This window comes from Cryptomeria japonica, chromosome 3 (genome assembly GCF_030272615.1).
Source record: "Cryptomeria japonica chromosome 3, Sugi_1.0, whole genome shotgun sequence".
In the NCBI taxonomy this organism is placed as follows: domain Eukaryota; kingdom Viridiplantae; phylum Streptophyta; class Pinopsida; order Cupressales; family Cupressaceae; genus Cryptomeria; species Cryptomeria japonica.
Genome location: NC_081407.1, coordinates 410,959,259 through 410,972,483, shown reverse-complemented (window position 1 = coordinate 410,972,483; position 13,225 = coordinate 410,959,259). Strand labels below are relative to the sequence as shown.

Sequence of the window (13,225 nt, the reverse complement as noted above, 5' to 3'; positions counted from 1 at the left end):
TCAATAAAGCTATGAAGTTATTTTCATTTTATAAGTGATCCTATGCCACTGAAATAGATCAAGTAGTGCTTGATAGTGGTTAAGTGTCAGTCAACCATGTGATACCCATAGTTCCTCCCCACTATTCTAGGGGATAGTCACTTGGACACAAGCACAAAATCACAAAAAAAAGGGAAATATAGCTCACACATATTCCAAACAATGTGAATAATTATCATATCATATAGATGACAAATAGGTATTGCAAACCATGATCAACCAAACATAGTATAACATGACAACATGGAAAAAATGCCAATGTGTAGACATAAGAGCTCGCACACACAATGTGTATAAAAGCCATCAAAATATAATTCTTAGGTTTTCTTGGTGACTGCAAGAACATCTGCATCTGGAAACTCAATGTGTAATGGATTATCTCATGCAAGGGTGCTTTTGCCAGTTGATCTGCAATCACTTGACCTTTAATATCCTTTCTGTCAACATACTCAATGTCAAATGCACTCAGGATCATGACCCACTTTGCTAATCTGCCCATTAATGTTGCTTTACTAAGGAGATATTTCAATGGATCTATTTTAGCTACCAACTTGATTGAATGAGTTAGCATATAATGTCGTAGTTTTCGAGATGCAAACACCATAGCTAGACAAGTTTTCTCAATAGGTGTGTAGTTGAGCTCATAACCAACTAGGGTTCTGCTGATATAATATATAGCTCACTCTCATCCCTCGGGATCTTGTTGTGCTAGAAGAGCTCCCAATGATACATCTGTGGCTGATATGTAGAGCAACAATGGCTTGCCTTCTATTGGTGACATCAATATAGGAGGATTCGTTAGATATTTTTTTATTTTGTCGAAGCCTTGTTCACACTTGTTGTCCCACCTGAATGGAACGTTTTGATGTAGTAGATGAGTGAATGGGTGGCACCTGTCAGCCAAATGAGCAATGAACCTTTTGATGGACTGCATTCTTCCTTGATGAGCACGTAGCTGGCCGATATTCTTAGGTGATTCCATTTCCATAATTGCCTTCACCTTCACCGGATCTACTTTTATTCCTAGAGCTAAAATGATGTATCCCAGAAGTTTACTTGATGTAACTCCAAAAGCACATTTCTTTGGTTAACCGCAACTTGTATTTTGCTAACCTTTGAAGGATTTTATCTAGAATCTCTAGATTTTCTTCTCTTGTATATAATTTTGCTAATATGTCATCTACATAATCTTCTAGGTATGTATGCATCATATCATGGAAAATAGTCATCATTGCTCTTTGGTATGTAGCACTTGTGTTTTTCAGTCCAAAAGGCATGACGTTCCAATAGAAAGTACCCCACGGGCATGTGAAAGTTGTCTTCTCCTGATCTTCAGGTGCTATTTTGATTTGATTATAGTCTGAAAATTCATCCATTAGAGAAAACATTTTGTGTCTTGTTGTTAAGTTTGCAATGATGTCTATGCTTGGTAAGGGAAAGTCATCCTTTGGACACATTATATTTAGATCTTTGAAATCTATACATACCCTAATGCTCTAATTTGGCTTGGAAATAGGCACAATGTTTGACACCCATTGTGATTGGTCTTATGAACCTCGCATCTAGTAATTTCTTCAATTTTGCTTTGACAAGGAGAGCTATGTGAGGATGCATCTTTCTTAGTTTTTGTTTTACTAGTTTGGCTCCTAGACTGACATTTAAGTGACGTATTATGAGATCTGGATCTAACCCTGACATGTCCGCATATGACCAGGCGAATTTTATTTGCCTTCTTTTGAAAATTTCACTATAATCCTGCCTCTCCTGCTCTAACAGTGATGCTGCTAGATGTAGAATCTTGGGATTGCCTAAGGTACCAATGTTAACTGCTTCAATTGGCTCAATCAATATAGAAGACCTCTTTTGATAATATTCGGGAAGAGTGTCAAATCTCCCATCCTCTAGCGCCTCAAAGAGGTTTTCACTAGCGGATACGTCCTTTCTTTTTACTTTTCCTCGATCTAATGTTGTCATTAAATAATTTTCAACATTAAGTCTTCTAATTGATTTACTTATTTCACTTTTGTGATTGAGAGATTTGGCACCCCCTGACTTGAAGAAGCGTTATCGAACTCACTAGTGGAAGACGTTTTGGGTGTTGTAGGTTCTACAACATTGAGATATAGGGCTATGACATGCTCATTCGGGAAACTATTTGGCTCAATGGGTCCATTTTTTCCCAATCAAAAAGTTTCGGATGCACCAAAGGTAAAGGATCGGCTGACTGGTTAGTCTCACAGACGTTAAGAGTCATGATGAAATTGTCCAAGTTTTCAGTGGTCATATCCAAGTTCACGATGTCACTCTCCTTGGGAGGACCTATCTCGATCCATATCTAATTGTCCTCGATAGAGTTAGAATCGATAGATTGTGACTCTAATTCAAGTGGTTTGTATTATGATGTTTGTCCTTCATACGAGTGAACTATATCGATATCCACATCTTTTGCATAGCAAGATCCTTCTGAGGATTCTTTAGAATGATATGAGTCCCACTCCCATTCACTAGATTCAATCTCACTAGAAGCTTGTAATCTAAGGATTTGTCCATAAAGATTATGTGTCGCTTCTTCTCTTTTTATGGCAAGGTCTTCCTATCTTCTATCGTTTTCCTCCTCTTGCTGCTTCATCTTCTCGTTGTTTGTGAATTGTTTCTTTTTCTTGTTGCTTGCGAGCTGCTCCTTCCTGTTCATGAACAAGAGTATCTTGTCCAAAACCTAATCCTGACTTGTCTTTAGCATGTTGAGATGGAGGTTGTATGGGTTCAAGAATACCTTCTTTCCTTTTGCCTACATGACCCTTGCCCTTATACCCCATTTTATGCAAGATGTGAAATCTTTTTTCATATCTTTCCGTTGGTATGCTAACATTATTGATTTCTTGTTGAGACTCGTCATCTTTATATAGCCACTGTAAAATGTCTTTGTCTTCAGTTTCTTCAAATATGGTTCCTGCTTTGACAAATGCTCCATCAAATATTACGAGTGGTTTTGACACTAGTTGTTGCTTTGAAGTTGATGGTTTTCCATAAGACCTAGGAGAGTTGGTAAATCTTTTAGAGAATATTCTCCTATTCCTTTGTTGTTCAATTGTAGCTTTTTCTCAAATCATGCCAAAGTTGACTGGTATGAACTCCTCTTAGGTGATGAATTAGAAGAAGATGCCTCTCTGTTATGTGGAACAATGACCTCCTGGACTAGTTTTAGAGTGCTACAATATTGAAATGGATTAGAATCTGTTGAAATGGTGATTTCTCGTCTATTGTATGGGAACTTTACACATTGATGGTAAGTTGATGGAACTGCCTACATATCATGAATCCATGGTTTGCCTAGAAGTATATTATAAGATAAATTCAAGTCCAAAACTTGACCAAATGTATCTTTCTGTATGGATCCTACTCTAATGGGTAACACCACTATTCCTTTGGAAGAGTGCTCCTCTTCGTCATATGTTTTTATGGTGATCTTTTTCCTAAGATTAACTGTTTCTGTAGAAAAGCCTAAAGCATGAACTAGACTTAATGAGAAAAATATTCAATCCAACTCCTCCATCTATTAGGACACGTTTAACATGTTTTATGGATAAGGGCTTTAATGTGTAGAGGATCATTATGAGGATGTTGCAAGGACATGTCATCATTATATGTGAAGGATAAGCAATGAGGTGCTATTAGGTATCCCACCATGGCTTGGAATTGATCAACATCCAAATCTTTGGAGATTGTGGTATCTACTAGAGTTATTTTCAAAATCTCTTTGTGTTGGTGAAAGTTTTAAAAGCTCTAGTATTGATATTTGTGCAGGGGTCTTTTGCAATTGATCCACTATATTATATTGCTTAGAAGTGGATGATGTGTTAATTGTTGGACTCGACAAGGTTACCTTAGCTTTACTCCTAGTGATGGCATGTGATGGTTCTAGTTGTGATTACTCTTTAACAACAATAACATTAACCACATTGTCATAGGCATGAGCATAGTTGACTTTTTCTTTTCCTTTGCCATCTTGTGTTGTTGATGCTTCACCCTTCTCATAATTTGGGAGTGGATTTTTAAATGCAGTGTGCGATCGTTTATCTTATGTCTATCTACCATTATTACCGCATTGTCTATCAAGTCTTGAATGACATGTTTCAATCTTTGACAATCATTCATTTGATGTCCTTTACTTCGATGATAATCACAATAATGGTTATCATTCCACCATGCTAGTTTAATTTTAGGTTCAAAATCTCTTACTTCTGGTAATGTGATCAATTTATTTGCAAGGAGTGTTTTTAAGGCCAATTCTAGTGGTTCACCAATGGAAGTAAATTTTCTGCAAAAATTAGGAAAAGACGGTTTAGGTTTATTGCTATCTTGGTTAACCACTGATGTACGACTTGATAGATTAAAGATGGGCTTCTTTGGTGTTAAGTTGTTAGCATCCACCATTGACGATGTTTCTGTTTCTGGTCCAAAACTTTGGTTTATCATTGTTATTGTTGTTGTTGGAAGAATTGGTTCCTTCTTTATAAAATTTTAATGCTCCTCTTTTAACCAAAGCATCTTCAATCTTGACTCCATTTTTAATCATTTTTTCGAACTGACATTGCAGTTTGAGTCTATAACTCATTTCACCATTCAAATTTTCAATGAAAATGCCAATCTTTTTGTTATCAAGTACACGGCGAGAGTATCTAGCAAAAAATCGCTTCCATCTTTGCAAAAATTTCATGAAGGGTTCTCCATTTTTCTGTTTTATGTTGCACAAATCCAGCATGGTGATCTCATGTTGAATGTTATATGAGTATTGAGAGATAAATTTATTCACAAGTTCTTCAAATGATCTAATCCCCGGTGGTAGTTTTGAAAATCACTCCATAGCCTATCCACTTAAACTCCTTAGGAATAACTGCATTAGATATGTCTCGTTATGTGCAAACTCCATGCTCATGGTGCAAAATTCCCTTACATGATATTGAGGGTCAGTTTTCCCACTATACTTGTCGTATTTCAGAATTTCAGTTAGGTGGAAAGGGTATCATATTCAAACTCCTATCGAATGGGTATGGACAAATATCCTCCAGTGAATACCTTTTGGTTGTCCCTCTTTGCATATCTTGGATTTGTTGTTGGAGGTTTTGTATTTGATGTGTGAGTGCCAAGAGGGGATTGTCCATATTATTTCTTGTTTCACTGTTTCTACCGTCTTTGTTTTTGTCACCAGATGTTCGAGTTTTAGTGGTTTGAGTTGTGTTGTTTTGAGCTTCACTTGTCTCTTCAATTTGTTTTAAGTGTGTTACATCAAAGTCTTGAGGCAATTTCACACCCAGATTCACAACATCAAAAAATAATTCTCCTTATCAGACTCTAACACCTTTTCCATGAATTTTCCAAATCTGGGATGTTGTTGTGCTTCCTTAATTGTTTCTTCCGCTATTTCTTCTTCATCATCATCTTGATTGCGTGATATAAAAGGAAGTTCTTCTTCTTGTCTCAGTTTCTTTTCCCGATTCCTAATCAAAACCATCATACAAGTAATTAAGATTTTAAAGCTTTTGATCAGTGTCAGAGTGCAAGTTTTGATGTAATTTGACCAAGTCCAATAGGAAAGATCTTATCCTAGTAACAAGACAAGGTCAATATATTCTAAAGTTTAGTTTCGCGATGAAGGATGATAAATTCTGATAAAGAAACTAGGGATGTTGGATCATAAACTTTGTTAAAATGTATGTACTTGTAAAACCCTGTTTTGTCTAGTTTTGAATTGGTCTGATGGTAATGACCCGAGAAGCACTCTAAAAAGAGTGTCTAAAACTATGTTTAATTTTCTATAAAAAGTTGCAATTTACTCTCTGTCTGTGGTGAAAATACACAGATGTGCTAGAATAGGGTATCAAAGCGCTAATTTGTTCACTTAATGCACTAATATGCACTATGTATGTGCTACGTTGTCCTATTAGTATGCTAATATGTGATATTGATACACTAATCTAGGTTTTTAATATGTTACTCTACTTTGTGTTAACCTATGCTCTGCTATGCGCTACACTGGATACCAATGCGTTAATCTGTGTTTCATATACACTTCTTTGTTGTATCAAAGCGCTAATTTGTGGTCTTAATGTGCTAAATTGTTCTCGGCCAAATACACTATTGTTTCCAAGGGATACGCTACTCTGTGTCTGTGATACACTAATATGTAGTATGATGTCTAGTTTGAAATTGTTTTACAGTTTGAGGTTTTCTACAAGTTGAATCCTTATGTGTTTTAATGTGCGATATTCTGATTTGTGATTTTAAAACACAACAGCCAATGTCCAAACAATTGTTTTGTCCTAAATTCTAAACACAAAGTGTATGTTCGAGGCTCAAATAAAGCCCAAGTTTCTGTGGGTTGAGCACATAACAAACACTTGAAGCAGTTCTAACCTAAGGAGTGGATACAATGTGATAATTCAACCCACATCTTGGTATTTATTAACCTTGAATGCCCAACACCTTAAGGAGTGTTTAACAATCTGGGCTTTGTAAGAGAGGATAGGTAGGGGCCTCAAGGACTGGAAGGATAACTGGACCACCCTTTTTTCAGAAAGCTATAAATAGCCTATACAAAGCCGGAAAGTTCTATTTCATCTCAAGGAAATACATATGGTGAGTGTCTTGGGGGGAAAACCAGCTATCCCCTTGCACTGAGATTATCGCACCAAGGCTTAAAAAGGTGGCTTGTAAAGTAATGGTACAGGTAAGGGCATCCATTCAATGCGTCAAGGTATAAATTCAATTAAGAGGTCTCCCAGCCTTGAGAACCAAGGTTTGATATACCCGAAGGTATGTTAGGAGATCTATTCCCAATCATTGTTGTTGACTTTAATTTTCATTGAAATCACTTTTTTATTTTAGAGTGGGTTAGATGAACTTGGTGTTAGTCATTACCACTTGGGTCATTCCCCTCTCACCCAACCTTATGGGCTACTCAGGAGGGCAGGCCCGCTAAAGTTATTGCACTACTTGAAATGAAAGATTCAATGAGTCAGGTTTTCTGATCACCCATTGAAGGGGAGAGCATACTCACCTATCATCTTAGACACATAAGACATGGTGTTTATTGATCCTCTAATTAGACTATGTGCCTAAATTAACAAAGAAATGCAATACTCTAGCGTCTACAAACAATATTACTAGTCTCAATTAGAGGTCTTCGACTCAATAATGTTTTTCAATTTTAGTCTTTGGCAGCGTAAAAAGCACTTGTTAAACATAAGGGTGAAAATTAGTCTTTGAAAATCAAATTTTTGCAATCAGGAATGAAAGCACCAAAACAAATCATCTATGCGCTAGCCTATGATACCAATGCGCTAAAATATGACATCTATGCGCTATTTTGAATGACCAATGTGCTATTTTGTAGAAGGAAAATGCTATTTTGTGAAATTAGCGTGTTATTCTGTGCAATTAATACACTTTTCTGTGAAACCAACATGTTATTCTATTAAAGTAAAGCACTAAAGAAGTAAGATAGAATAAGGGATAGAATCAAATCCTATAGAAGTGCTGCAATTTGATATGGATGTGTTGTTTTGGGTGACGAATATGCTAGAACAAGGGATGAATGTGCTAATATGCAGTCAATATGCGCCAAAATTTGTCACCAAAATGCTAGACTGGGTCTCTGGATGCACTTGTTAAGAAAAACCTATGAGAAAGATATCAACAATTTGGGGTTAGGCCCCATGATGGGCACCAAAATAAATGTGTGCAAAATTATGTGTATCAATCTATTTAATAAGTATTAAACACAACATTCAATGAAGCATTACATTAGAGAGTAAAACAAATAAACAAATTAGAACTCCCTCAAATCGTCCCATTGTTCTCTATTCTCAAGGACCTTGCGGGTCTAGGGGTTGGCTCTCGATTGCATGATTACTAGATGACTACTTGAGAAACGAGAGTGAAATGATGCAATTCTATGATCTAGATGACGATGTGCAATTCTAAATTATCATTGTAGCTATGCTAAAAATGCAATGAGTGTCATTATCAAAATGCAATGATATTATTGATATGTTATATTATGATGCTAAAACTATTAGAATGCTTTTAAGATTGCTACTAATGATGCTAAGATTGCTAAGAAAAATGCTAAGGGCCCTCTCATGGCTGAGAGGAGAGGTATTTATAGATTTTCCAAAGCCAAAGCTGAGGTGGTAGGATTTAACAGTCAAGAGTTGGTCTGGAGAGATCAACGGTCAAAAATGAGAAAGTTAGAGGAGGTTGAAAGATAGGACACTTGTCATCCCTAGAGGGACAAGTGTCAAGGAATCTCCAACAATTGTCAACAAGAAGGCAAGTGTCAAGGAAATAAAAGACAGGTGGCAAAGATGCCATATGTCCTCAAGGGAGAATAGATACTCCAAAGGAGGTTAGAATGAGGAAGTTGGAGGGGATAGGGTTAATTAAACCCATGGTTAGGTTGGATGGGTTAGGCTAGAAGGTGGTTAAAGGGTAGGACAAAATGTGTTCAAATTTGAAAAATTCAAATTTAATGGTGATGAATAATAAAAAAACAAATTGATTAAACTTATCTATTTAATTAGGAAAATAGAAGAAATTAATTAAGATGGGAGGAATTAGAAATAATGAACTATATAAATAAATTATTAAATTCATTTATATAATAGAGAAATAAAAGACTTCAATTAATTAACTATCTCCAAACCAATTTTCAGTGTATACAGTAACCTACAAGAAGGGCTCTGGCACTTACCCGACCATTGAATTGCTCCACCCACCAGTTCATAATCTTCTCCATCGGGTTTCTCATGCCTATCCATTTCACAAAGAAGACACAACTTTTGAAGTGATCCCATATTGGTTTTAGGGTTTTTGATGAGATGACCATTGTCTTGCTCGTGTTTCCAGGTGGTGCAAACCATTCTCCTTTGTTGATGTCTTCGCCTTTTCTTGCCTGCCTAACATTCCAATGTTGTGCATTAAGGTGTGTTGGTGGATTAGGGTTAACTCCTTTCCTTAATCGTTTTCCTTCTCCTCTCCCCTACACTCTATATGTCCCATATGCATTCTCGCCAAATGTAGCCCTAGCAGTTCCTTTGGCTGAGGATGAGATGTTCCCATTCTGGTGGGTATCTTTTTGCCACACAACATTTTCCCCTTTGGTTCTTGACAACTCGTCATTTTTTTTGTCCCTTTCATGACATCCTACTTTCCTCTAAACCCTTTGTTATTCTACCAACCTTGCCACCAGTTACGTGATCTCTCTACCAACCCATCGCCTACTTTCTGCTAAAGTGGAATCCTGTTTGCCTTTGTAGCAAACTCTGAAATTGTCGAAAAGTGATTGCAATTTAATTCGCAAAAGGTGCAACTACTAGAATTTTAAATAGATTGAATAAATAAATGAAATATGGATCACAATTGCATTTTCCCATGAAAAATGTTTTACCGTGAGCAACATTTCTACATTGCCTCCTATGGCTTGGTTCTCAAATATTTATAGTAAAATTAATTATTTATGCAATCTATGTTACTTCAACCATAGTACATATTAACCATCACCAAATTTGACTTTACTTCATCTAGTTTAAAGTCTATTGAACTTATTAAGTCGGGCCTTATCAACATGCTAGAAAGACTTAGCAAACTACCTATATATGTGAATATTATACATAAGGGAATCAACTGTTAACTATTTATTATTTTAATTTTTAATAAAAAAAATATTTATTAAAGATTTTTTTTTTGTTAGGAAAATGCATATATTAATTAGAAGGAAAAGAATACACGAGAAAACAATAATCTTGAGGAAGCACTATCAAGTCAACTAAAAACTATAGATTTTGATCTCAGTTAAGATTAGATGATAGGTAAAAATGTTATGATATGGACATTTAAGATGAATATTGAATTACATTGTCACTAGAACACTTGCAATGCTTAAAGACGTGAAGTTTCTACAATCTTTAAAATTTGAAAGAGTTATTTCTGAAAAAGATTGTTTAGTAGTTTTAACTTTCTGGATCACACTCTATGATCCATTATTAAAGTGATTGAGTGCCATCAGAAAATAGAATGAACTTTGAGTAATAAGAATGATTGCACTTAATTTCTTATGTTGTTGTGTTTACATGCACCAATTTTTGTGAGAAACAAAGAATAATTCTCTAGCAATAAGTAAAGACATAAAATGAACAACATAACTAATTTGGAAAAAAATGTTCATTATGATGGATCATGGAACGTGTTTTGAAACAGTATTAAGTAAATTACATAGTCTAATCCAAAACCAATTTCAAATTAATTTTATGAATTATACACAAATGACTCATCTAAATCACACATCCAATCATAAAATAACACAATCCTCATCCTCTTCTATCTTCCCTCGCAGTAAGAATCCATGGAAATGTCCCCAAGCGTGGCATTTCCATAAGAAACTCTCCCTTCAATATCAGGAGAGAGGAGCCACTTGAGCTGTTCCGTACTATCGCCCGCAACACAATGCGGGCGATCAATCTCTTCCAAAATAGTCTGGGCCTGCGAAATGGAAGGCCTGCAAGACACTTTTGGATGCGCACACTGGAGCGCGAGCAAAAGGGCCCTCTCCATGCTCTCTCTCGGCCCAGAGCCCCAAATCCCCTTGTCGATCACCTCCTCCGACAAGCCCTTATTCACCAGATCACAAGCCCAGTCAGAAATATGAATGTGCTCCGCCTTCACATTCGCCAGAGCCCTTCGACCACTCATGAGCTCCAGCACCACAATCCCAAAACTAAAAACGTCGCTCTTGTCAGTCAAGTGCCCATAGAGCGCATATTCGGGGGCAACGTAGCCCAGGGTGCCCACGGCCCGCGTGGTGTAGTGCGTCTTGTCATCGTGGTCATCGGGCTTAAACTTGGCCAATCCAAAATCAGCAACGAGCGCGTTCAGGTCCTTGTCAAGCAAAACATTGGCCGTCTTAACATCCCTATGAAGAATAGCCGGCTTGGCATCCTCGTGCAAATAGGCCAGACCTCTCGCAATCCCCACAGCTATTTTGTGCCTCTCGGGCCAGCTCAAGCAACGCTTGTTCCGGAAAAGGTAGTCCGCCAGGCTACCGTTGGCCATGAAATCGTAGACCAGAAGTTGGGCATGTGACCCACCATCGTGGTCGTTGCTGCTGCCAATGCAGTAGCCCTTGAGGGGCAACAAGTTTCGGTGCTTCACACTACTGATCACATGGACTTCGTGGCGCAGGTCGGCATCGCCTCGGGTCGTGAAGTCCTTGAACCGCTTCACGGCAATTTGGGACCCGTCGGGCAGGGTGCCTCTGTAAATCGTGCTGAACCCTCCTTCACCGATAACATTAGAGGAGGAGAAGTTCCCGGTGGCGGACTTTATCTGCTCGAGCCCGAAAACAACGAGCCCCGTTCCGGCGTCCACGCTTTCCCTCAGGAGCTGATGCTGCCGCCATAGCTTTATCCGCCGCATGCCCACTCTGTACGCTTTACTCCACTGCAAACACCCGTAGAAAAGCAGCCCCAACAGAACCGTCGCAACCACTGGAACGGCCACCAGTACGCCTATTTTTGTCTCGGACCAGTCGGGTTTACGGGGCTGAACGCCCCGGGTGTCCGGCCACAGGGACGCCGTCGGTGCAATTGCCGGCAAATTGATCGCACCCATCAGGCAATACAGCGCATCGGGCCCCAAATCCTGAAAGGAGTTCACTGCCCCCCCGACGTACATCGTTACAAAGAGCGCGCAGTCCGATTTGCCGGCCCCCGGGTGCTGTTTGTTCAACTGGTTCAGCGCCAGAGCCATGGACTGTATGCACTTGTTGCACTTGAATACTCCACTCTGCGACCCGTTGCAGTTTGTCCGCATGGCGTTCGTGTCGACTACCATTTCAAATGCCTTCAGGCTGTCGATTCCGTTGCAGGAATTCGAAGTAGTGACCAAGACCTCTGCTTTGATCCCGCAACCCATGGCTTCCTCTTTGTCGATCCCCTGTTCTGACAAGTGATTAAAGACAGCGGCCAAGCACAGTTCAGCCGTGGGGTTGTCGGGCAGCAGGAAATGGCCGCTGGACTGGAGCCATGAAAAAAGCAGGATTTTGATGAGATCCTTTATGGCCTCGCAACAATGGCTCGTGATCGCGCCCTGCCCGTTGCATCGTTTGAACATCCATGGAAACAAGTTCAGCTCCTTTAGTTTCAGTGGACAGACTTCAGTTCCCGTCTCTGTTGCAGCGGCTGAGAGCCCAAGTAAAAGCAGGAGTATAAGACCCCCTGACACCATTTTCAAAAGCACTACCCTCTGTCTCACAAATTTCAACGAATATGCCGTGTCCATGGAGCTCTGAACGTTCTAAGCAAAACCTAGTACATGGCATTGGTGATGGAACTGCTTATTCATTCATATGATAGCATAGTTTAGTGTCTATTTTCTTTCTATTTCTTGAAAGGTCGGTAGGTATACCTCATATTTGAAACATAAATATTTCAATTAAAAAAAAATCCATTTTTATTTTCATTTTCAATTGACTTAGTGATGGAAAACTTTTAAAAAAGATAAGATAAATATGTCTTATTTGTATGTCACAAATTTCATTGAACATGTTCTATTTATAGAAATCTAAACCTACTAAACAAAAACAAGTAACACCTTATTTATGAAGTTCTAAACTTGTTAAGCAAAAACAAGTAATGTCTTGTCTATGGAGCTCTCAACATGTCAAGTAAAAACAAGTACATGGCATGCCATTGGTGATGGGACTATAGAACTACATATCTATTATGAGTTGGTCTAGTGGTGGAGAAATTGTGCTCTTGAAAGAGAGGTGACAAGTTCAAATTCTACAAGGAGGTAAGGTATGTACGCCTCGTTAGATGGCTGACACTATGGACATTATTATTATTATTCATCCCATAGCATCTCCAAAATTAAATAATTTAATATCTATTTTCTTTCCATTTTTTAAAAGAGAATATAAATACAAAATCTTGAAAGAGGTAGGATATATGTCTTATATTGATGAATAATCTCATGAGTCATATATAAAACCAAAAACAAATTACTTCATATGAAAAATACATTTCCATTTCCATTTTTTTTGGCTAATCAAATTGTACTGGAATTCTTTGGCACGATGCGGTAGATTGGACGTTCTAACTAATGTTGACCTACTCTATAAAACCAGAGT

General features: G+C 38.1%; 1 protein-coding gene across 1 annotated transcript; it reads right to left on the bottom strand.

The window, feature by feature from the left end:
• Positions 1–10,229: 10,229 nt before the first annotated feature.
• LOC131069518 (probable LRR receptor-like serine/threonine-protein kinase RKF3) lies at positions 10,230–12,480 on the bottom strand. Its single transcript, XM_058004993.2, has one exon. The coding sequence runs from the start codon at positions 12,373–12,375 to the stop codon at positions 10,417–10,419; it is 1,959 nt and encodes a 652-aa protein (XP_057860976.1). The 5' UTR covers positions 12,376–12,480; the 3' UTR covers positions 10,230–10,416.
• Between the last annotated feature and the right edge of the window lie 745 nt (positions 12,481–13,225).

Bases quoted from the DNA above. Each gene is read 5' to 3' on its own strand.
- LOC131069518 (XM_058004993.2), bottom strand. From the start codon at position 12,375: ATGGACACGGCATATTCGTTGAAATTTGTGAGACAGAGGGTAGTGCTT.